The sequence below is a fragment of the Oncorhynchus clarkii genome, unplaced genomic scaffold (assembly GCF_045791955.1).
Source record: "Oncorhynchus clarkii lewisi isolate Uvic-CL-2024 unplaced genomic scaffold, UVic_Ocla_1.0 unplaced_contig_1599_pilon_pilon, whole genome shotgun sequence".
Lineage (NCBI taxonomy): Eukaryota > Metazoa > Chordata > Actinopteri > Salmoniformes > Salmonidae > Oncorhynchus > Oncorhynchus clarkii.
Window position 1 is genome coordinate 1 of NW_027260980.1, and position 26,427 is coordinate 26,427.

The following is a 26,427-nucleotide window of genomic DNA, read 5'->3' on the forward strand; positions in this document are numbered from 1 at the left end:
ACCATGTATCACTACTGTTGCTATTATATTACTGAACAGTACAGCTTGGGTTGGTCTACTATTATCCTACTAAACAGTACAGCTTGGGTTGGTCTACTATTATCCTACTGAACAGTACCACTTGGGTTGGTCTACTATTATCCTACTGAACAGTACAGCTTGGGTTGGTCTACTATTATCCTACTGAACAGTACCACTTGGGTTGGTCTACTATTATCCTACTGAACAGTACAGCTTGGGTTGGTCTACTATCATCCTACTAAACAGTACAGCTTGGGTTGGTCTACTATTATCCTACTGAACAGTACAGCTTGGGTTGGTCTACTATTATCCTACTGAACAGTACCACTTGGGTTGGTCTACTATTATCCTACCGAACAGTACCACTTGGGTTGGTCTACTATTATCCTACTGAACAGTACAGCTTGGGTTGGCCCGTAACAAGTAATTAAAGAGTAAAAAGTAATTAAATAGCAGCAGTAAAATAACAATAGCAGGACTATATACACAGGTCAGTACCTGGCTCTCCAGAGAAGACAGGCTATGTGCACACAACCCACAAAATGAGGTGGAAACTGAGATGCACTTCCTATCCTCCTGCCAAATGTATGACCAGTTAATTCATACTGTATGCTGTAGTCTGTCCAAGAGGGGAATCACACAGACTGATCTCAGTTAATTCATACTGTATGTTGTAGTCTGTCCAAGAGCGGAATCACACAGACTGATCTCAGTTAATTCATACTGTATGTTGTAGTCTGTCTAATAATTAAATCACACAAGACTGACAGCCTGTAATTTTATTAAAAACATTCAGTTGATTACATGGCAGTTTAGAGAGCAACATCATGACAATAATCTACTTCATAATCAATATCATAACATTTATAATCAATAACATTATCTCTATACTACTAACATCATAACACTAATCTACATCAATCAATATCATAACATTTATAATCAATAACATCATGAGAGGTAAACAACAACAAACCCCTTTACTAAAAAAAAATTCAAAATACAAAGAATGAACAGATGATTATAATAATACCTGGACTAATAATGGAAACACTTCAAGATAAAGAATCTAAGAGACACTAAATAAGATAAAGAATCTAAGAGACACTAAATAAGACAAAAAAAGAAAGATAAGAAGCAATACTGGAACATGAAAGACGAAATTGAGCTACTCTCTTAAAATAATTAAAAACCGATTGTTACCAAAATCCCATGTTACCCAGAACCCCATGTTACCCCAAAACCCCATGTTACCCCAAAACCCCATGTTACCCCAAAACCCCATGTTACCCCAAAACCCCATGTTACCCCAAAACCCCATGTTACCCCAAAACCCCATGTTACCCCAAAACCCCATGTTACCCCAAGTTACCCCAAACCCCATGTTACCCCAGAACCCCATGTTACCCCAGAACCCCATGTTACCCCAGAACCCCATGTTACCCAGAACCCCATGTTTCTCTGGTAGTAAAAACCAAAATAAATGAATAATGGTGGTTGCAGTCACTCCTTTTAGATTTCTTTCAAGGTTCTAGAAAGAGAAACTAATTCTGAACGTGTTATTAAAATTAGAACCACTTCAGGTTTGTCACCACATTTTAAACACCAGTCCACTGCTGACCATCGATTTAAAACACAAAACTGACCTAAGATCAGAATGTAGGGTCAGCTTCATTCTACTCCTACTCCGTCCCCTGGGCTGCTCTCTCCTCTCCCGGTTCAGCTTCAGCTCTGGAGCTCAGAGAGACCATCTCCATGGCATTGACATAAAGATCCATGCTGCTCACCCTGTTCACTCTCTTCTGCCTCCTGGTGGGCTAGGGAGACACAGCACCAACAGTCAGACATTTACTCTCTCGTTTCTCCATTCTCTCTCCCTCCCCCTCACCCTCTCCCTCTAGTTTAAATGACTTGTAACGTTTGAGTAAATGTCTTTACCTTGTAGTACAGGTAGGAGGTGGTGATGGCTGTCAGTAGGATCAGCAGCACTACAACGTGTCTGATGATGAATGCTGGAAGAGGAGAGGCTGCAAACAGAAACACCTTTGATGAGGGGACTGATCATCATCACATAGATCTGTGGGAAATCTGTCAATGATAAAGTCATAAGTCTGGTTCATTTTCAGTTACCTGTGATGGTGAGGGAGAGGAGCTCACTCTCAGAGGAGAAGCTATGAAAGAAAACATAATTGTCATAAACACAGCTGTAGTTCCCTTGGTGGGAGTCATCTGCAGCAGGGAAGAGGAAGGCAGCAGAGTGATTGACAGCTGGCTGGATCTGCTGTATGTTGGAGCCGGTGAACGTGAGGAGGAAGGACCCTCCTGGGTACTGTGGCTGAGTGGAGCAGGTGATGGTGAAGCTGTAGCCCCTGAACACGTCGGGCCCCTGGTGGCCCCTGGAGACCCCTCCCATTGAGTCAGTCAGGGAGATATCAGGCTGGACCAGGAGATCTGTAACAATAAAAGAGAACAAGAAAAACCTCCTCAACTAGTTTCCTATAGATATGACAATAACATCAGCATGTAACAGTGCCAGCCACCCTCCCTCACAGGGCAACATGAAGTGGGCCTACAGTCACTGAGACAACATATGTTGATATCAGGCTGAAGCAGGACATCTGGAACAAGAGGAGAGAAAAAGAAAACGTAGCTCCTCAACTACTTTCCTCATTTAAATACAGTGCCTTGCGAAAGTATTCGGCCCCCTTAAGTTAATACTTTGTAGCGCCACCTTTTGCTGCGATTACAGCTGTAAGTCGCTTGGGGTATGTCTATCAGTTTTGCACATCGAGAGACTGACATTTTTTCCCATTCCATTGTAGATTTTGCTTTATGTTTTGGATCATTGTCTTGTTGGAAGACAAATCTCCGTCCCAGTCTCAGGTCTTTTGCAGACTCCATTAGGTTTTCTTCCAGAATGGTCCTGTATTTGGCTCTATCCATCTTCCCATCAATTTTAACCATCTTCCCTGTCCCTGCTGAAGAAAAGCAGGCCCAAACCATGATGCTGCCACCACCATGTTTGACAGTGGGGATGGTGTGTTCAGGGTGATGAGCAGTGTTGCTTTTACGCCAAACATAACGTTTTGCATTGTTGCCAAAAAGTTCAATTTTGGTTTCATCTGACCAGAGCACCTTCTTCCACATGTTTGGTGTGTCTCCCAGGTGGCTTGTGGCAAACTTTAAACAACACTTTTTATGGATAGCTTTAAGAAATGGCATTCTTCTTGCCACTCTTCCATAAAGGCCAGATTTGTGCAATACACGATTGATTGTTGTCCTATGGACAGAGTCTCCCACCTCAGCTGTAGATCTCTGCAGTTCATCCAGAGTGATCATGGGCCTCTTGGCTGCATCTCTGATCAGTCTTCTCCTTGTATGAGCTGAAAGTTTAGAGGGACGGCCAGGTCTTGGTAGATTTGCAGTGGTCTGATACTCCTTCCATTTCAATATTATCGCTTGCACAGTGCTCCTTGGGATGTTTAAAGCTTGGGAAATCTTTTTGTATCCAAATCCGGCTTTAAACTTCTTCACAACAGTATCTCGGACCTGCCTGGTGTGTTCCTTGTTCTTCATGATGCTCTCTGCGCTTTTAACGGACCTCTGAGACTATCACAGTGCAGGTGCATTTATACAGAGACTTGATTACACACAGGTGGATTGTATTTATCATCATTAGTCATTTAGGTCAACATTGGATCATTCAGAGATCCTCACTGAACTTCTGGAGAGAGTTTGCTGCACTGAAAGTAAAGGGGCTGAATAATTTTGCACGCCCAATTTTTCAGTTTTTGATTTGTTAAAAAAGTTTGAAATATCCAATAAATGTCGTTCCACTTCATGATTGTGTCCCACTTGTTGTTGATTCTTCACAAAAAAATACAGTTTTATATCTTTATGTTTGAAGCCTGAAATGTGGCAAAAGGTCTCAGAGTTCAAGGGGGCCGAATACTTTCGCAAGGCACTGTATGACAATAACATGACATGTGACAGTGGTAGTGAGTAGAGACATTCACTGAGATAACACTCACATACAAAAGCATTCTGGGATATTTAAGTTGTATTTGATTCCTACTTGACTGAGTGATCTATTTAGTAAAGCAGACTTACAAGTTAAACAGTCATCATGAGAGGTGCAGAGGAAGTTGTATGAATGAAGGAAATCAGTTGAATATAATTATAATATGTTGTTATTACCTGAGCAGATCACTGTGAGTCCAGGAAGGAGATCATAACTTCTCCAACACTCCCTCAGTGAAGACTGAGACCCATAACATGTAACTCCAAACCCTCTAGTGGTGTTTCCAGGTAGTACTGAAACAGTGGAGCCACAACCCAGCTGTCTGCACACTACTTCAGCTACATTCCTCTGGTGCCAGTCAGCAGTTCCCACAGTCCTCCACTCTCCCTGGTGGTACCACTCCACTCCACCAGCACAGCGACTGCCTCCTCCCACCAGCCTCACATCATCAGGCTCTGAGAAAAGAAAAGAGAGAGACAGTAATCTTACTATTTCTCACTAAAACACACCTATATTGTCTCTCATATTCTTCACTCCAGGTGAGAAACAATGTTGATTGAGTGACAAACTGTTTCTTACCTGAGCAGGTGAGTCCAACAGCATTACCAGGTAGGCAGGTGTTGTTCTCTCTGTCTGAGGTGTCACAGTCCAGGAGAAGGGACTCTTTGCCTTTACACTGGAACTCTTTATCCCAGGTCTGACCCTCACCTTCTCCATAGAGCCCCCCCTGTAGAGCTGCAGGAGCCCCACAGCCAAGCTCCCTACAGACTACCTCTGCATCCTGCCGGTCAAAGTCAGCTTCACACACTGAGGCCCAGGACTGATTGGACTTCACCTCCACTCTCCCAGAGCAGAGACCAGCTACATCCACAAGCCGCACAGACTCTGGAGAAAAAGAGTTGGTTGAACATTCAATCAGTTTTGTTGATGACACTGTCAAGGACTAAACACAAATATGTTGGATAAAAGATTGTAGTTTGCTATGTTTGATACTGTAAGAGGTAGAAATGGGTTCTTAGTCACTCAGGATCGGGTTGGGAATAATGCAGGCAGGAGACAGGAATAAGTTCACTTCACTTTATAGAAAATAAACAGCTGGACATCCATCAGGCAGCTTCACTTCAGTACCATCTGAACTACAATGATCTGCCCATGAACATCTCCCATAAACCAATATGACAAACACAAATATAATGTTTAAATACATCTGACATCTCTCCCTGTATTTAAATGAAATAAAAACACATAAAACATGATACATGGTAATATTGTATAATGTATAAATAAATCTCTCAATATGACCCGTCTCTTACCTGAACAGGTCACATGATGATAATATCCACCATCACAGACACCACGTCCACCTATGATGTCACACTGTCTAATAGAAGACTCATTTCCATAGCAACTACTATATAGTCTGACTCCTCTTCTTCCATCTTCAAACAGAGGTCCTCTAGATTCAGCTACAGGATTCCCACAACTCAGGTCTCTACACACAACATTAACATCTTTCATGTCCCACAAACTAGAACATAGACCTGACCACTCTCCTTCATTGAAGACTTCCACTGTCCCAGAACAGGAAGTGGTTCCATTCACCAGTCTGACTGAGAGTTCAGCTGTAAACAGCAGAGAGGAAAACACAGTGGTGAGGACAGATGATGACAGTGATTCTGTTATTCTAACAGCAGTAATGCTTTGTGGTTGACAAGTATTAGTAGTTCCATAAAACACTACTTGTTATTGGGGTTTAGAATGGTTTGTATGGACACATGAATTTCTCCATGTGGGATAATAAAGTTGACTAATATTGAACTGCTATAATCACTGTAGATTTATATTCTACCTACCTGGTGGACTGACGCTTTGAGCCTGGAGATCTGAGGAGAAAGAGAGAGACAGAGGAGAAAGAGAGAGAAAGAGACAGAGAGAGAGAGAGAAACAAAGGAGGAAGAGAGGAGTCAGAGGAAGAGAGAGACAGAGGTTAAATGAACATCAACATGACCTTTCATGATGTGATGGGGAAGACAGGCTTATCGTTGGTATGGTGCAACAACACCCATGTGTACATACACTATATATACAAAAGTATGTGGACACCCCTTCAAATTAGTGGATACTATTTCAACCACACCCCTTCCTGCCAGATGCATAAAATCAAGCACTCAGCCATGCAATCTCCATAGACAAACATTGGCAGTAAAATGGCCTTAATGAAGAGCTCAGTGACTTTCAACATGGCAACATCATAGGATGCCACCTTTCCAAGTCAGATGGTCAAATGTCTCCCCTGATAGATTTGCCCCGGTTAGCTGTAAGTGCTGTTATTGTGAAGTGGAAACGTCTAGGAGCAACACCGGCTTTCCTCTGTTGCAACACTCACTAACGAGTTTCAAAACTGCCTCTGGAAGCAACGCCAGCACAAGAACTGTTCATTGGGAGCTTCATGAAATGGGTTTCCATGGCCGACCAGCCTCACACAAGCCTTAGATACAAATGGGAAACGCCAAGCGTCAGTTGGAGTGGTGTAAAGATCTCCGACATTGGACTCCGGAGCTTTGACCACATGTTCTCTGGAGTGATGAATCATGCTTCACCACCTGGCAGTCTGACAGACAAATCTGGGTTTGGCTAATGCCAGGAGAAAACTACCTGCCCGAATGCGTAGTGCCAACTGTAAAGTTTGGTGGAGGACGAATCATGGTTTGAGGATGTTTTTCATGGTTCTTAACGCTACAGCAAACAATTTGATAAAAAATATATATTTTTAGTACTCACACATGAATCATATGCTGTTTTCAGGTCATGTGTTGTTTTAAGCCAGCAGTAAAAACACACTGACAGGACAGTTCCTCTTATGGCCACTAGGTGGTAATCTGGTGTCACAGACGCAGGACTGTAGACCAGAAAGAAGCATTGTCCCAATTATCTCTCCTTTCTCCTAATGTGTGCACTTGGTCCCTTCACTGAAATGACTGGTATACTAAATATGGTAGAAACACATAATTGAACCGCTCTCCTTGAAGTTCTTGATGATCTGATAAATGATTTATTTAGGTGCAATCTTACTGGCAGCAATATCTTGCCTCTTTTTCTGCAAAGCAACGATGACGGCGCGTGTTTCCTTGCAGGTAACCATGGTTGACAGAGGAAGAACAATGATTCCAAGCACCACCCTCCTTTTGAAGCTTCCAGGCTGTTATTTGAACTCAATCAGCATGACAGAGTGATCTCCAGCCTTGTCCTCATCAACACACACCTGTGTTAACGAGAGAATCACTGACATGATGTCAGCTGGTCCTTTTGTGGCAGGGCTGAAATGCAGTGGAAATGTTGTTTTGGGATTCATTTGCATGGCAAAGAGGGAATTTAATTAATTGGAAATCATCTGGTCACGCTTCATAACATTCTGGAGTATATGCAAATTGCCATCATACAAACTGAGGCAGCAGACTTTGTGAAAATTCATATTTGTGTCATTCTCAAAACTTTTTTTAGTTAATTACTTATATACATGATTAGCTCAATCAGGTGATATTAATTACGGATAAATTATTTTATAGAATAGCATGTCATAGCAATTATTCCGACATAGCCAAAGACACGACAACACACACACACACACACACACACACACACACACACACACACACACACACACTTTTACATTGACAATTTACTTATTCTGCTCTGTTCTTCATGTACATATCTACCTCAAATACCTTATTATTATCTATCCTGATGTCTAGTCACTTTACCCTGCCTTCATGTACATATCTACCTCAAATACCTTATTATTATCTATCCTGATATCTAGTCACTTTACCCTGCCTTCATGTACACATCTACCTCAAATACCTTATTATTATCTATCCTGATGTCTAGTCACTTTACCCTGCCTTCATGTACATATCTACCTCAAATACCTTATTATTATTATCTATCCTGATGTCCAGTCACTTTACCCTGCCTTCATGTACATATCTACCTCAAATACCTTATTATTATTATCTATCCTGATGTCCAGTCACTTTACCCTGCCTTCATGTACACGTGCATTCAGACCCTTTGTTTTACAGCCTTATTCTAAAATTAATTATATCAAGCTACACACAATACCCCATAATGACAATACCCCAATACCCCATAATTGCTCATTTATTAAATGTAAAAAACAGAAATATCTTATTAACATAAGTATTCAGACCCTTTGCTATGAGACTCGAAATTGAGCTCAGATGCATCTTGTTTCCATTGATCATCCATGATTTGGAAAGGCACACACCTGTCTATATAAGGTCCCACAGTTCACAGTGCATGTCAGAGTAAAAATCAAGCCATGAGGTTGAAGGAATTGTCCGTGGAGCTCTGAGAAATGATTGTGTTGAGACACGGATCTGGGGAAGGGAACCAAAAAATGTCTGCAGCATTGAAAAGTCCCCATTTAAGTGACTCCATCATTGTTAAATGGAAGAAGTGTGGAACCACCAAGACACTTCCTAGAGCTGGCTGCCCGGCCAAACTGAGCAATCGGGGGAGAAGGGCCCTGGTCAGTGAGATGACCAAGAACCCGATCGTCACCCTGACAGAGCTCCAGTGTTCCTCTGTGGAGATGTGAGAACCTTCCAGAAGGACAATCATCTTTGCAGCACTCCACCAATTAGGTCATTATGGTAGAGTGGCCAGATGGAAGCCACACCTCAGTAAAAGCCACATGGCAGCCGCTTGGAGTTTGACAAAAGGCACATAAAGAATCTCAGACCATGAGAACTGAACTGAATGATGAGCATCATGTCTGGAGGAAGCCTGGCAAGTCAAGTATTATATATCTGTTGTTTATTTTTAATACATTTGCAAACATTTCTAAAAATCATTTTTTTGTTTGTTATTATGGGGAATAGTGATGTCGGTGATGGAGCATAGGGGCGGCAGGTTAGACTAATGGTTAGAGCGTTGGACTAGTAACCAGAAGGTTGCAAGTTCAAATCCCAGAGCTGACAAGGTACAAATCTGTTGTTCTGCCCCTGAACAGGCTGCAACAGAATAAACACTAAAAAACACATCACATTTAAATAGCTGTAATAACTTATCTCTCTGTACACTATTCTGATTAGATGCTATTTAATGCTGAGTTTGGACACAGGTTTCTATAGGAACACTAAGGCACCTGGACCACATATTGAGATGTGCCTTTTGTTAAGTATATCAGTTGTCACATAATGTGACAGTTGTAAGACTGTTAACAAAGTAGCTGAATTGTCAAAGACCGTAGCCCGAGGTCACCCAAAGACAAGTAATTCAGAACTTTCTCTTGTAAAGAATTACAAATCTACCACTTTCATATAAACACCTCGATACACAGCAGAACACCTACACTGAATCCATCCAACAAACATCCTGATTTGTTTTAATGAACACTTTTTATGACACTAAAATAACCTTCAACTACAGTATATATGATGGGATTATTGTCATTGTTACATTATATAGGCTACAGGAAGTTATATTCTTCCATTTTAAATAATTTGAATCCATCCTCCTTTTATGAAAGAAGAACCCTGTTGGAAACCCTTTTTTCTAAGAGTGACATCACAATACCCCATAATGACATCACAATACCCCATAATGACATCACAATACCCATAACAGCTGAAGAACCCTGTTGGAAACCCTTTTTTCTAAGTGACATCACAATACCCCACAATGACATCACAACACCCCATAATGACATCACAATACCCCATAACAGCTGAAGAACCCTGTTGGAAACCCTTTTTTCTAAGAGTGACATCACAATACCCCATAATGACATCACAATACCCCATAACAGCTGAAGAACCCTGTCGGAAACCCTTTTTTCTAAGAGTGAATTCAACAAGTTCAACCTGTTCAGGTTCCACCATTTCATTCTGAACTCCAACATTTTCTAAATTGTTTTCATATTTAAATTAAATATCCTGATTTGTTTAAACTAACACTTTTTATGACACTAAAATAACCTTAAACTACAGTATATATGAAGGAATTATTGTCTGTTGTGACGTTGTATTAGTTAATGTGGCGACTGCTGCTCATCGAATGATTAACAGGTTATAATTGAGTGATTAAATGAATCAGGCAATTATTAACTCATTAACCTGTGGCACCATGGGAAAATCAGAGGTCAGGGCGTGACAGTACCCCTCCTCCAAAGGTGCGGACTCCCCACTGCAAACCTGAACCTATAGGGGGAGGGTCCGGGTGGGCATCTACCCTCGGTGGTGGCTCCGGTTCGGGGTGTAGCCCCCGCTCCCTACGCTGATCCCTCCGCTTCTGTTGAACTGGACCGTGGATCATCGCCAGTGGCTCTGAACTAGGAACCACCGCTGGAGGCTCTGAACTAGGAACCACCGCTGGAGGCTCTGAACTAGGAACCACCACTGGAGGCTCTGAACTAGGAACCACCGCTGGAGGCTCTGAACTAGGAACCACCGCTGGAGGCTCTGAACTAGGAACCACCGCTGGAGGCTCTGAACTAGGAACCACCGCTGGAGGCTCTGAACTAGGAACCACCGCTGGAGGCTCTGAACTAGGAACCACCGCTGGAGGCTCTGAACTAGGAACCACCGCTGGAGGCTCTGAACTAGGAACCACCGCTGGAGGCTCTGAACTAGGAACCACCGCTGGAGGCTCCGGACCGCAGAACGTCGCTGGAGAAGCTCTGGACTGGAAACTGTCGCCGGAAGCTCTGGGCTGGGAACTGTCGCCGGAAGCTCTGGACTGGGAACTGTCGCCAGGAACTCCTCTATTTGGCATGGTATGCTTACGCCGTAAAGCCTTTTTGAAATCTGACACCGTGTTTGGATTAACAAGAAGTTCATCTTAAACCGATGTATAACACCTGTATGTTTTATGAATGTTTATGATGAGTATTTCTGTTTTTGAATTTGGCGCTCTGCAATTTCACTGGATGATGGCCAGGTGGGACGGTTGCGTCCCACATCCCTTAGAGAGGTTAAACGTAAAACACGTAGTTACATTCTAGCTGCGGGTCCAGTTCCAACACTATGTGTAGGCCTAGCTGAGGTGCCCCCGAATCCCAAGTTTCGGCTCGATGGGTCATTCGGAGCCTGAGCAGCGACCTTAATTGGTGCTGAAAATCCACTTTTTCCGGGCTTTGCTACGGTCCGTCTGTATGAGCCGAGGTGGGTTCAATGCACCTAGTCCTGTGACTCTGGGACTTTTGTAAATGTTGTCATTTTCGCATTGGTCAAAATGATTTGAAGTTATTGCAAATGTACAAGGCTGTGTCTCGGTCTGAGAACCTAATAGAGCCACATAACTCACAGTGCACTATCGACTTAACCTCTAGAAAAGGGTTCTAAAGTTTCAGAGCTCTAGGTCTGACGGTTCTTTGATAGTTCGAACGAAGAGAACTATTGCAGGCTCTGTGTGTCTCTAAGCCCCTCACTGTCACACCATCATTGCTGTGTGTGTGTGTGTGAGTTTTTATTGGAAATTTGATGGGAGAAATGACTGATTTACAGTTCATGAGGGTTGCCTAATCACACAATTGAAGTTTTGGAAAGATGTGACTTTCTGAACCCTTCAAAACAGCCCCTATGACCCCAATTTAAGGCACTTACGGTTGGCACAGGAAGCTTAAAGTAAACACATATCCTCATTGGCGTAGGCTTTTACAGAATCCTGAGTTTTAAGTCTTTACGTTAAGAACTGACTGATTTACAGAGGGTTGAATGCAGTGTCTTCACAAATTGCAGGATGGGTATATCAAAACACCTTTAGGGTGAATTTAATCACGTCCGGTTGCTCCAGGAAGCTTAGAATCAACACAGGTAGACCTCATAGTGGCCTGATGGATGGTCATCGAAAACAGGTTCATAAGGCATTGATAACCCACATAGGCTTCAGGTTGAATTTAGGGGAGCAGGCAATGTATTCCAATGGGGAGAGAAGTCATTGCAAACTGTTTGATGTAAACACCCTCTTTTCACTGTTAAGGGTTAATGCCACACGGTCACGGTTAGGCTTGCACAGATCGGGAAGACCTTAGGAACGTTCCTGAGGTTGACTTGTGCTTCTTCTAACCCTAACGGTTCTACCACCGTCACCCAAAAGCACCTGAAATTTAGGCCAGGCTTCATTTTGGGCCTTCTTATTTGCACGGTCGCTGCGGTCAGACTGAGTGAGCTATGGTCAAATGGGGCGTCTCCTTGAACTCGGCCTAGAGACTGGTGATGCCATTTTTTCCCTTTCTATGATGATTCAAGCCTCTCCATTTGGGCATTTCAGCACTATTTGATGGTAAAGTTCACATTTCCCCTTTGGGATATGAAGGTGACAACAACATTTTCATGTTGATATCTGTAGAGGCACATGTGACCCTGAATACATGGCAAAAGGAATTTTGAAAATGACCTGCACAAAAGCAGAGTTAGAGGATAACCTGTACACCCATGTTATCCTTAGGGATAAACTTGGATGTGTCAGGCTACATAAACCGGTGCACGCAGCCAGAATAACTCTGTGGCTAGTCCACCCCAACCTCCCCCCGATAAGCCCATTGAAAACGGCGTGTCTCTGTGTAACCCAGATGCCACAATATGTCCAAAACATCATTAAATCCCTACTAGTCAGGCTTCATTCCGGGCCTGTTATTTGCACGGTCGCTACGGTCAGACAGAGCGAGCTACGGTCAAATGGGGCATCTCCATGAACTTGGCACGGCCTAAAGACTACAGTGATGCCATTTTCCAAAACTTTTAGTGTTGACTTCAGTCTGTAATTTTGATGATGGTTGTTCACTGTTTAAACTTATTGCAAATGTACAAAAGTCAGCCAGCAAGTCAGCGTCCATCTGTTATGGTGAGTGAATGAGGACCCAAAAGCGAACTAACTTAAACAGAGCTTCTTTAATAACCAAACAGAGGTAGGCTCAGATAGACCGGCAGATTCCGACAGGACAGGACAAGGTTACAGCAAACATGACGATAGTCTGGCTCAGGCATGAAACACAACAAACAAGAATCCGACAAGGACAGGAACAGAAACAGAGAGAGATATAGGGACCTAATCAGAGGGAAAAAGGGAACAGGTGGGAAACGGGGTGAATGGGTAGTCAGAGGAGACAAGGAACAGCTGGGGGAAAGCGGGGGAGAAAAGGTAACCTAACAACGACCAGCAGAGGGAGACAGGGTGAAGGGAAAGGACAGAGACAAGACACAACATGACAGTACATGACAGTACCCCCCCACTCACCGAGCGCCTCCTGGCGCACTCGAGGAGGAAACCTGGCGGCAACGGAGGAAATCCTCGATCAGCGCACGGTCCAGCACGTCCCGAGAGGGAACCCAACTCCTCTCCTCAGGACCGTACCCCTCCCAATCAACGAGGTACTGGTGACCACGGCCCCGAGGACGCATGTCCAAAATTCTACGGACCCTGTAGATGGGTGCGCCCTCGACAAGGATGGGGGGGGGGGGGGAAGACGAGCGGGGGCGCGAAGGACGGGCTTGATGCAGGAGACATGGAAGACCGGGTGGACGCGACGAAGGTATCGCGGAAGAAGAAGTCGAACTGCGACAGGATTAATGACCCGAGAAATACGGAACGGACCAATGAACCGCGGGGTCAACTTGCGAGAAGCCGTCTTAAGGGGAAGGTTCTGAGTGGAGAGCCAAACTCTCTGACCGCGACAATATCTAGGACTCTTAGTTCTACGCTTATTAGCAGCCCTCACAGTCTGCGTCCTATAACGGCAAAGTGCAGACCTGACCCTCTTCCAGGTGCGCTCGCAACGTTGGACAAAAGCCTGAGCGGAGGGGACGCTGGACTCGGTGAACTGAGATGAGAACAGCGGAGGCTGGTACCCGAGGCTACTCTGAAAAGGAGATAGCCCGGTCGCAGACGAAGGAAGCGAGTTGTGGGCGTATTCTGCCCAGGGGAGCTGTTCTGACCAAGACGCAGGGTTACGAAAAGAAAGACTGCGTAAGATGCGACCAATAGTCTGATTGGCCCGTTCTGCTTGACCGTTAGACTGGGGGTGAAAGCCGGAAGAGAGACTGACGGAAGCCCCAATCAAACGGCAAAACTCCCTCCAAAATTGAGACGTGAATTGCGGACCTCTGTCCGAAACGACGTCTGACGGAAGGCCATGAATTCTGAAAACATTCTCGATGATGATTTGTGCCGTCTCTTTAGCAGAAGGAAGCTTAGCAAGGGGAATGAAATGAGCCGCCTTAGAGAACCTATCGACAACCGTAAGAATAACAGTCTTCCCCGCTGACGAAGGCAGTCCGGTGACAAAATCTAAGGCGATGTGAGACCACGGTCGAGAGGGAATAGGAAGCGGCCTGAGACGGCCGGCAGGAGGAGAGTTACCGGACTTAGTCTGCGCGCAGACCGAACAAGCAGCCACGAAACAACGCGTGTCATGCTCCCGGGTGGGCCACCAAAAACGCTGGCGAATGGAAGCAAGCGTACCCCGAACGCCAGGGTGGCCGGCTAACTTGGCAGAGTGAGCCCACTGAAGAACGGCCAGACGAGTAGGAACGGGAACGAAAAGAAGGTTCCTAGGACAAGCGCGCGGCGACGGAGTGTGAGTGAGCGCTTGTTTTACCTGCCTCTCAATTCCCCAGACAGTCAACCCGACAACACGCCCCTCAGGGAGAATCCCCTCGGGGTCAGTGGAAGCTACTGAAGAACTGAAGAGACGAGACAAAGCATCAGGCTTGGTGTTCTTAGAGCCCGGACGATAAGAAATCACGAACTCGAAACGAGCGAAAAACAGCGCCCAACGCGCCTGACGCGCATTAAGTCGTTTGGCAGAACGGATGTACTCAAGGTTCCTATGGTCAGTCCAAACGACAAAAGGAACGGTCGCCCCCTCCAACCACTGTCGCCATTCGCCTAGGGCTAACCGGATGGCGAGCAGTTCGCGGTTACCCACATCGTAGTTACGTTCCGACGGCGACAGGCGATGAGAAAAATATGCGCATGGGTGGACCTTGTCGTCAGAGAGGGAGCGCTGAGAAAGGATGGCTCCCACGCCCACCCCTGACGCGTCAACCTCGACAACGAACTGTCTAGAGACGTCAGGTGTAACAAGGATAGGAGCGGATGTAAAACGATTCTTGAGGAGATCAAAAGCTCCCTGGGCGGAAACGGACCACTTAAAGCACGTCTTGACAGAAGTAAGGGCTGTGAGAGGAGCTGCCACCTGACCGAAATTACGGATGAAACGACGATAGAAGTTCGCGAAGCCGAGAAAGCGCTGCAGCTCGACGCGTGACTTAGGGACGGGCCAATCAATGACAGCTTGGACCTTAGCGGGATCCATCTTAATGCCTTCAGCGGAAATAACAGAACCGAGAAATGTGACGGAGGAGGCATGAAAAGTGCACTTCTCAGCCTTCACAAAAAGACAATTCTCTAAAAGGCGCTGGAGGACACGTCGAACGTGCTGAACATGAATCTGGAGTGACGGTGAAAAAATCAGGATATCGTCAAGGTAAACGAAAACAAAGATGTTCAGCATGTCTCTCAGGACATCATTGACTAATGCCTGAAAGACAGCTGGAGCGTTAGCGAGGCCGAAAGGAAGAACCCGGTATTCAAAGTGCCCTAACGGAGTGTTAAACGCCGTCTTCCACTCGTCCCCCTCCCTGATGCGCACGAGATGGTAAGCGTTACGAAGGTCCAACTTAGTGAAAAACCTGGCTCCCTGCAGGATCTCGAAGGCTGAAGACATAAGAGGAAGCGGATAACGATTCTTCACTGTTATGTCATTCAGCCCTCGATAATCTATGCAGGGGCGCAGAGACCCGTCCTTCTTCTTGACAAAAAAAAACCCCGCTCCGGCGGGAGAGGAGGAGGGGACTATGGTACCGGCGTCAAGAGCTACAGACAAATAATCTTCGAGAGCCTTACGTTCGGGAGCCGACAGAGAGTATAGTCTACCCCGGGGGCGGGTGGTTCCCGGAAGGAGATCAATACTACAATCATACGACCGGTGTGGAGGAAGAGAGGTGGCCCTGGACCGACTGAACACCGTGCGCAGATCGTGATATTCCTCCGGCACCCCTGTCAAATCACCAGGCTCCTCCTGTGAAGAAGAGACAGAGGAAACAGGAGGGATAGCAGACATTAAACATTTCACATGACAAGAGACGTTCCAGGAGAGGATAGAATTACTAGACCAATTAATGGAAGGATTATGACAAACTAGCCAGGGATGGCCCAAAACAACAGGTGTAAAAGGTGAACGAAAAATTAAAAAAGAAATGGTTTCACTATGATTACCAGAAACAGTGAGGGTTAAAGGTAGCGTCTCACGCTGAATCCTGGGGAGAGGACTACCATCCAGGGCGAACAAGGCCGTGGGCTCCTTTAACTGTCTGAGAGGAATGTCATGTTCCCGAGCCCAGGTCTCGTCCATAAAACAGCCCTCCGCCCCAGAGTCTATTAAGGCACTGCAGGAAGCTGACGAACCGGTCCAGCGTAGATGGACCGACAAGGTAGTGCAGGATCTTGAAGGAGAGACAGGAGTAGTAGCGCTCACCAGTAGCCCTCCGCTTACTGACGAGCTCTGGCCTTTTACTGGACATGAAGTGACAAAATGACCAGCGGAACCGCAATAGAGACAGAGGCGGTTGGTGATTCTCCGTTCCCTCTCCTTAGTCGAGATGCGGATACCTCCCAGCTGCATGGGCTCAGCACCCGAGCCAGCAGAGGAAGATGGTAGTGATGCGGAGAGGGAGGCGACGGAGAGCGCGAGCTCCTTTCCACGAGCTCGGTGACGAAGATCAACCCGTCGCTCAATGCGAATAGCGAGTTCAATCAAGGAATCCACGCTGGAAGGAACCTCCCGGGAGAGAATCTCATCCTTTACCTCTGCGCGGAAACCCTCCAGAAGACGAGCGAGCAAGGCCGGCTCGTTCCAGCCACTGGAGACAGCAAGAGTGCGAAACTCAATAGAGTAGTCTGTTATGGATCGATTGCCTTGACATAGGGAAGACAGGGCCCTGGAAGCCTCCTCCCCAAAAACAGATCGATCAAAAACCCGTATCATCTCCTCCTTAAAGTCCTGATACTGGTTAGTACACTCAGCCCTTGCCTCCCAGATTGCCGTGCCCCACTCACGAGCCCGTCCAATAAGGAGAGATATGACGTAGGCGACACGAGCAGTGCTCCTGGAGTAAGTGTTGGGCTGGAGAGAAAACACAATATCACACTGGGTGAGGAACGAGCGGCATTCAGTGGGCTCCCCAGAGTAACACGGCGGGTTATTGATTCTGGGCTCCGGAGATTCGAAAGCCCTGGAAGTGGCCGGTGGATCGAGGCGGAGATGGTGAACCTGTTCTGTGAGGTTGGAGACTTGGGTGGCCAGGGTCTCAACGGCATGTCGAGCAGCAGACACTTCCTGCTCGTGTCTGCCTAGCATCGCTCCCTGGATCCCGACGGCTGAGTGGAGAGGATCCGAAGTCGCTGGGTCCATTCTAGGTCGGATTCTTCTGTTATGGTGAGTGAATGAGGACCCAAAAGCGAACTAACTTAAACAGAGCTTCTTTAATAACCAAACAGAGGTAGGCTCAGATAGACCGGCAGATTCCGACAGGACAGGACAAGGTTACAGCAAACATGACGATAGTCTGGCTCAGGCATGAAACACAACAAACAAGAATCCGACAAGGACAGGAACAGAAACAGAGAGAGATATAGGGACCTAATCAGAGGGAAAAAGGGAACAGGTGGGAAACGGGGTGAATGGGTAGTCAGAGGAGACAAGGAACAGCTGGGGGAAAGCGGGGGAGAAAAGGTAACCTAACAACGACCAGCAGAGGGAGACAGGGTGAAGGGAAAGGACAGAGACAAGACACAACATGACAGTACATGACACCATCAGTCAATAAGATATCATTCTGACACCAAACTGATACAAACTGACACTAATCCCACTTTGTCCAACTCGTTTAAAAGCCAACTATCACATATTTCAGAGCAGGCCCAAAATTCACAGCGCCTTCTGTTTAAACCATAATAAAAAAATAGAACAATTAGTTACATTCTAGTTGCGGGTCCAGTTCTGACATTATGTTTAGGCCTAGCTGAGGCGACCCCGAATTCCGGGTTTCGGCTTGATAAGTCAGCTCCGAAACCCGCCTTAACGGATTAGTCTGAACAGTGACATTAATTGGTGCTGAAAATCCACTTTTTCCAGGATTTGCTACGGGGTCCTTGAATGAGATATCGGACAGAAACGTTAGGGTCCGTCTTTATTGTCCCGAGGCGGTTTCAATGCACCTAGTCCTGTGACTCTGGGGCATTTGTAAATGTTGTCATTTTTTGCGATGGTCAAAATGAATTGAAGTCATTGCAAATGTGCAAGGCTGGTTCTCGGGCCCGAGAACCTTCTAGAGCCACATAACTCACTGTGCACGATCGACTTAAGCTCTAGAACATGCATTTAAAGTTTCAGAGCTCTAGGTCTGATGGTCCTTTGTGGTTCGAATGCAGGAAACTATTGCAGGCTCTGTCTGTCTGTCAGCCCCACACTGTGTCACTTCCCATTGACTGTGTGTGATTTCAGAAAATCACAGAAAGTCACAGAAATCACGTAGAGCTCCGAAACCCGCCTTAACGGATTAGTCTGAAACCCGCCTTAACGGATTAGTCTGAACACGCCGCAACAGGATCTGTCACTTTTTTAAAGAAAAAAAATACAGTTCTTTAACCATAATCAATTGTACATTGTGCGATGTCTCGTAAATTACGATAGATAAATGGCTTGTTGTCTTTTTCCTAACACCATAGGGTCATGTACTTTGACGTGAAGCGGTCAAATGAGCGCTGTTTTTTACCTTTAATCCCAGAAAATGGGCCATAACTCAAAAAGCGATGAGGCCTCGACGCCATCTTGTTTCTGGGCTCATAGCCCAATTGGCCAAACCCGTGCATACCGAGTTTAATCTTCAAAGTCTTTACCATTTAGGAGAAATGGCCATGTCAAATTGGTGATGTTTTGTACATTTGCAATAAGCAGCCAGTCTCCATCTGGTGGAATTTTCCGGAACAGCGGAACTCGTGGACGTCCAGTAAGGGACAGTACATTTGCAACATGGTCATCCTCATTGATCATATGGCAAATGCTGAAAAGTGCCCTTCATGTTGGAAAGGAAGCATTCTGTGAATACTGAAGCATTGCATCAACAAGGTGGCTCTGATAATATTGAAGCATTGCATCAACAAGGTGGCTCTGATAATATTGAAGCATTGCATCAACAAGGTGGCTCTGATAATATTGAAGCATTGCATCAACAAGGTGGCTCTGATAATATTGAAACATTGTTTAAACGAATAAGGCGGCCCGGAGAAACTGAAACACTTTGTATCAACAAGACAACTCACATTGCAACATAGTAGTCAACACGGAGGCAGCACACATTTTTTTCTCCCCCAGGCCAGCTGGTCTGTCTGATGTTATTGTGTTGAATATGCAGTAACTGGGTGCTCATTATACTCTAAAAACAGCCCTACATCCACACTATAGCTAAATAATTTAGCAATATTTAATGACGTTATGCCAGCATTATTGATCTGGTCATCTGTTAATTCAGGAAGGTGGACAAGCAACACTGATGGAGTGAGAGGTAGAAATGCATTATACCAGAGGTAGGTAGACTACAGGTAGGGATGAGGATGCAGACAGAGGATGATGATGGAGTGAGAGGTAGAAATGCATTATACCAGAGGGAGGTAGACTACAGGTAGGGATTAGGATGCAGACAGAGCAACACTGATGGAGTGAGAGGTGGAAATGCATTATACCAGAGGGAGGTAGACTACAGGTAGGGATTAGGATGCAGGCAGACCAACACTGATGGAGTGAGAGGTGGAAATGCATTATACCAGAGGTAGGTAGACTACAGGTAGGGATTAGGATGACAGAGGATGATGATGTAGGCCCAGAGCAAGAAGTTTATTTTGGGCTCGCTACAGAAGGGTATATCAAACCACTGATACAGTCCTGGACTACTAGGGGGGGAAATGGTTTTCCAAAAAGTAAAGAAAAACTATTTTGTATTTTTCTGGGGTCACTGCAGCACCCTCATCACACCTACTTCCCTCAGCTATAATCTGTCCCCTCCCCTCCTCTCTCTCTCCACTACTCTCTCCTCTGTCCCCTTCCCTCCTCTCTCTCTCCACTACTCTCTCCTCTGTCCCCTCCCCTCCTCTCTCTCTCCACTACTCTCTCCTCTGTCCTCTTCCCTCCTCTCTCTCTCCACTACTCTCTCCTCTGTCCCCTTCACTCCTCTCTCTCTCCACTACTCTCTCCTATGTCCCCTTCCCTCCTCTCTCTCTCCACTACTCTCTCCTCTGTCCCCTTCCCTCCTCTCTCTCTCCACTACTCTCTCCTCTGTCCCCTCCCCTCCTCTCTCTCTCCACAACTCTCTCCTCTGTCCCCTTCCCTCCTCTCTCTCTCCACTACTCTCTCCTCTGTCCCCTCCCCTCCTCTCTCTCTCCACTACTCTCTCCCCTGTCCCCTTCCCTCCTCTCTCTCTCCACTACTCTCTCCTCTACTCTCTCTCTCCACTACTCTCTCCTCTGCCCTCCCCACCCCCTCCTTTCACTCTCTCGTTCTCTCTCTCTTCCTGACATATAGCATCAGGCCTGTTGAGCTTGACTCAGGTCACAGACCTCTGCCATCGACACCCCCCCCTTCTCCTGCTCTAACATAAGACCAATATTAAATATAATATATACTCTCCTTCATTTACATAGAGACAGATACAATCAATCATTGACACACTGAATATACAACAGTCAGATGCATGACACCATCACAACTTAACTGACATTAGTGCCTGTCCCCAGATGGACAGTTAGACTACAGTAAAGTACATTTACAGGTGATCACATCATTGTCCTGCTTTGAGACACATTTTTACTGTCTGCTTCCAGTTGTATGTTATTTTACTAACCCTGCAAATTATAATATATCTTATAATATAAAATCATATCTCAGTAACTGTCACAAGTGTATATCATTATAACAGCATCATACCTGTGCTCCACAACAGGGTCATCAGTACCACTGCAGGTATCATATCTGTCTCTAACTGGGGCTCCACAGTCTACTGTCATGAAGAGAGGACTGAAGAGTGAGAAATACTGCTAGGCTATATGACTTCTATATCATTACTTCCTTACTAATATGATGTGACAAACCTTTAAGCAGATAAGATCAGTTAAACACACCTACCTACAGGAAACACTGACATTTGAAAAACTCCACAGGAAACTGCTGACAGAGCAGCAAAGTTACACATAGTGTCCTATAATATCACCTCTAACTTTCTACTGCTTGAGTTCACCTCTTCTAGAATATTGGCTTAACGTTCCAGCACCTAAATAGAAACAGTACCAGCACCCAAAATGAGTACTGATGAGGTCTCATGTTAGAGCAGGAGAAGGGGGGATGTGGTGTAGAAGCTAGAGGTCTGTTACCCAAGTCAACTCAACAGGCCTGATGCTATATGTCAGGGTCAGGCTGGTCTGGACCAAGAGAGGAAAAGGATACTGGTTATGATGACATCACTGGTGAGAAGTCAGTGATACAAATATATTCAGCTGATTTAAATGTCAGTCTTTGTCTCCCTCCTCCCCTGTCTCCTTCTACCAACTCAGTCTGTCAATAAGTCCTATCTCTCTCTCATCTCTCTCTCCCTCCTCCCCTGTCTCCTTCTACCAACTCAGTCTGTCATTAAGTCCTATCTCTCTCTCTCTCTCATCTCTCTCTCCCTCCTCCCCTGTCTCCTTCTACCAACTCAGTCTGTCAATAAGTCCTATCTCTCTCTCTCATCTCTCTCTCCCTCCTCCCCTGTCTCCTTCTACCAACTCAGTCTGTCAATAAGTCCTATCTCTCTCTCTCTCTCTCTCTCTCTCTCTCTCTCTCTCTATCATCTCTCTCTCCCTCCTCCCCTGTCTCCTTCTACCAACCCAGTCTGTCAGTAAGAACTAAACTCAGCAAAAAAATAAACGTCCTCTCACTGTCAACTGCCTTTATTTTCAGCAAACTTAACATGCGTAAATATTTGTATGAACATAACAAGATTCAACAACTAAGACATACCTGAACAAGTTCCACAGACATGTGACTAACAGAAATGTAATATGTGTCCCTGAACAAAGGGGGGAGGGGGTCAAAATCAAAAGGAACAGGCAGTATCAGGTGTGGCCACCAGCTGCATTAAGTACTGCAGTGCATTTCCTCATGGACTGCACCAGATTTACCAGTTATTGCTGTGGGATGTTACCCCACTCTTCCACCAAGGCAAGTTCCCAGACATTTCTGGGGGGAATGGCCCTAGAATGCTAGAATGGGGAGGAGGACAATAAACAACAGAACGTATGGTGCTAGAATGGAGAGGAGTTCAGCAAATAACAGAATGTATGGTGCTAGAATGGAGAGGTCAATAAACAATATATTTAGATTCTCTTCACAACTAGACAGTTACAGTACATTTGACCTTAAAGTAAAATCCTAATTGTATATGTACTTACCTATATAGACACACTTCCCAGGTTTGACAGAAAAAAACTTGCTACAAAGACTATTTTCCTGACTGTCTCTACTGATGGCCTCTAACAGCAGAATAAAATAAGTGGGATATTTAAACAGCACTGAAACAGAGTAGGTTGCTAGTTGACGATGTGTTGTAAATTGTTTCAATGCTGCCGTCTACAGATCTTCTAATGTATTGTAATACCACATGTACCAATACAGTAGAATAGACAGGGACACTGTGTCAAATGATACAAAGACCCTCCATCCAATGTTCTGCTGCTGTTGTGCAACATTGTGACGCCACTGACATGTTTACAGGTTGTCATGCCGACGAAAGAGAAGGTGTTTTCATTCTGTAACAAGGCCTTCACTTCAGTCTGGATGGCTGGTTGACTGCAGACAGGTTACACAGTATCAGTGGAGGTGTTAGGCTGTTTCTGCTCTCCTCCCAACTACTAATGGAATTGTCCTGCCAATGCAACGTCTGAAAATGTATCCAGTCACTACTGTAAGTCTCTCTGGATAAGAGCGTCTGCTAAATGACTCACATGTTCAATGTAATGTTCAGTTTGACAATATCAATGGAATAGACCAAAGCAGAGCCATGTATTTAGATATGAACAGATATCTCGATGGAGGATAATGTCAGTATTTAGCTACGTTATTAGCTGTTTTGCTCACCAAAGGTGGAACAAAGTGAAACTGTTGATGTCAAAGCCTCAGTTCCGGGAGAGTAGTGGGTGAAACCATTCACCTCAGGAAAAGGGGTGACATAATTAAAGTTTCCTTTCATTATGTGTTACTGAATTCATTAAAATATTTGCTGCCATTGTAGTAAGGTTGGTAATACGAGAGGTCTTCGGACTTACCATTTTTGTATAATTTTCTTTGAAAGAACAACTAGTGTGTTTTGAGTGCTTCTCCCCTATTTGGGAAGTTGGTCTGCCCGCTCCTCAGTCTGACAGATATTCTGAGAGCAGGTTCGAGTCCTCTTCCTCTGTACATAAAAACTGTTTCAAACTGTATAACACAATAGTGGTTTTGGAAAACTGGTTCATATATCCTAAAGTCAATAGCGAATGTGGCTCTGTAGATATTTATTTAGCCGTTCATGAATTGAAGACCTATTTCAGCCAGTTAACCAAGTTGTTGCTGTCTTAGCTAGCCGTGTTAATGACGAGCTAACGAGCACCGTTGGTCTCTGCACTACAATGTCACGCTAGTTATTACCAGCAGGTGATTTACTAGCAGGTGACTTGTTGAAATATTAAGTTAATGTTTATTTTCTTACTACCGTAAAAGGTTTATATAAAAGGGTTGTACTTGTGCTCTGTATTTATGGATTAATATCACTTCACATTGAGGGTTTGTATCAATAACGTTACTGTTGTTCCTATCTAACAGATATCTTGTGTTCTACCTAACCATGTGTCACTACTGTTGTTCCTATCTAACAGATATCTTGTGTCCTACCTAACCATGTATCACTACTGTTGTTCCTATCTAACATATATCTTGTGTCCTACCTAACCATGTGTCACTACTGTTGTTCCTATCTAACAGATATATTGTGTCCTACCTAACCATGTGTCACTACTGTTGTTCCTATCTAACATATATATTGTGTCCTACCTAACCATGTGTCACTACTGTTGTTCCTATCTAACAGATATCTTGTGTCCTACCTAACCATGTGTCACTACTGTTGTTCCTATCTAACAGATATCTTGTGTCCTACCTAACCATGTATCACGACTGTTGCTATTATATTACTGAACAGTACAGCTTGGGTTGGTCTACTATTATCCTACTGAACAGTACAGATTGGGTTTGTCTACTATTATCCTACTGAACAGTACAGCTTGGGTTGGTCTACTATTATCCTACTGAACAGTGCAGCTTGGGTTGGTCTACTATTATCCTACTGAACAGCACAGCTTGGGTTGGTCTACTATTATCCTACTGAACAGTACAGCTTGGGTTGGTCTACTATTATCCTACTGAACTGTACAGCTTGGGTTGGTCTACTATTGTCATACTGAACAGTACAGCTTGGGTTGGTCTACTATTATCCTACTGAACAGTACAGCTTGGGTTGGTGTACTATTATCCTACTGAACAGTACAGCTTGGGTTGGTCTACTATTATCCTACTGAACAGTACAGCTTGGGTGGGTCTACTATTATCCTACTGAACAGTACAGCTTGGGTGGGTCTACTATTATCCTACTGAACAGTACAGCTTGGGTGGGTCTACTATTATCCTACTGAACAGTACAGCTTGGGTTGGTCTACTATTATTCTACTGAACAGTACAGCTTGGATTGGTCTACTATTATCCTACTGAACAGTACAGCTTGGGTTGGTCTACTATTATCCTACTGAACAGTACAGCTTGGGTTGGTCTACTATTATCCTACTGAACAGTACAGCTTGGGTTGGTCTACTATTATCCTACTGAACAGTACAGCTTGGGTTGGTCTACTATTATCCTACTGAACAGTACAGCTTGGGTTGGTCTACTATTATCCTACTGAACAGTACCACTTGGGTTGGTCTACTATTATCCTACTGAACAGTACCACTTGGGTTGGTCTACTATTATCCTACTGAACAGTACAGCTTGGGTTGGTCTACTATTATCCTACTGAACAGTACAGCTTGGGTTGGTCTACTATTATCCTACTGAACAGTACAACTTGGGTTGGTCTACTATTATCCTGAACAGTACAGCTTGGGTTGGTCTACTATTATCCTACTGAACAGTACCACTTGGGTTGGTCTACTATTATCCTACTGAACAGTACAGCTTGGGTTGGTCTACTATTATCCTACTGAACAGAACAGCTTGGGTTGGTCTACTATTATCCTACTGAACAGTACAGCTTGGGTTGGTCTACTATTATCCTACTGAACAGTACAGTTTGGGTTGGTCTACTATTATCCTGCTGAAAAGTACAGCTTGGGTTGGTCTACTATTATCCTACTGAACAGTACAGCTTGGGTTGGTCTACTATTATCCTACTGAACAGTACAGCTTGGGTTGGTCTACTATTATCCTACTGAACAGTACAGCTTGGGTTGGTCTACTATTATCCTACTGAACAGTACAGCTTGGGTTGGTCTACTATTATCCTACTGAACAGTACAGCTTGGGTTGGTCTACTATTATCCTACTGACCAGTACCACTTGGGTTGGTCTACTATTATCCTACTGAACAGTACCACTTGGGTTGGTCTACTATTATCCTACTGAACAGTACCACTTGGGTTGGCCTGTAACAAGTAATTAAAGAGTAAAAAGTAATTAAAGAGCAGCAGTAAAATAACAATAGCAGGACTATATACAGGTCAGTACCTGGCTCTCCAGAGAAGACAGGCTATGTGCACACAACCCACAAAATGAGGTGGAAACTGAGATGCACTTCCTATCCTCCTGCCAAATGTATGACCAGTTAATTCGTACTGTATGTTGTAGTCTGTCCAAGAGGGGAATCACACAGACTGATCTCAGTTAATTCATACTGTATGTTGTAGTCTGTCTAATAATTAAATCACACAAGATTGACAGCCTGTAATTTTATTAAAAGCATTTAGTTGATTACATTGCAGTTTAGAGAGCAACATCAAAACAACAATCTACATCATAACCAATATCATAACGTTTATAATCAATAACATTATCTCTATACTACTAACAACATAACAATAATCTACATCATAATCAATATCATAACATTTATAATCAATAACATCATGAGAGGTAAACAACAACAAACCCCTTTACTAAAAAACGTTTCAAAATACAAAGAATGAAC

The 26,427-nt window shown here is 44.6% G+C and overlaps 1 protein-coding gene across 1 annotated transcript in view; it reads right to left on the reverse strand.

Annotated features, from left to right (window-relative positions):
- Positions 1-1,703: 1,703 nt before the first annotated feature.
- The window catches only part of LOC139402765 (immunoglobulin superfamily member 1-like), a 32,550-nt gene continuing 7,826 nt past the window's right edge, over positions 1,704-26,427 (reverse strand). Inside the window, exons 3-5 of the mRNA XM_071146684.1 lie at positions 2,152-2,472; positions 1,960-2,033; positions 1,704-1,838 (exon numbers count right to left, since the gene is read on the reverse strand). Coding sequence (XP_071002785.1) covers positions 1,704-1,838; positions 1,960-2,033; positions 2,152-2,472 — 530 coding nt within the window. The remainder of the gene's footprint in view (positions 1,839-1,959; positions 2,034-2,151; positions 2,473-26,427) is intronic.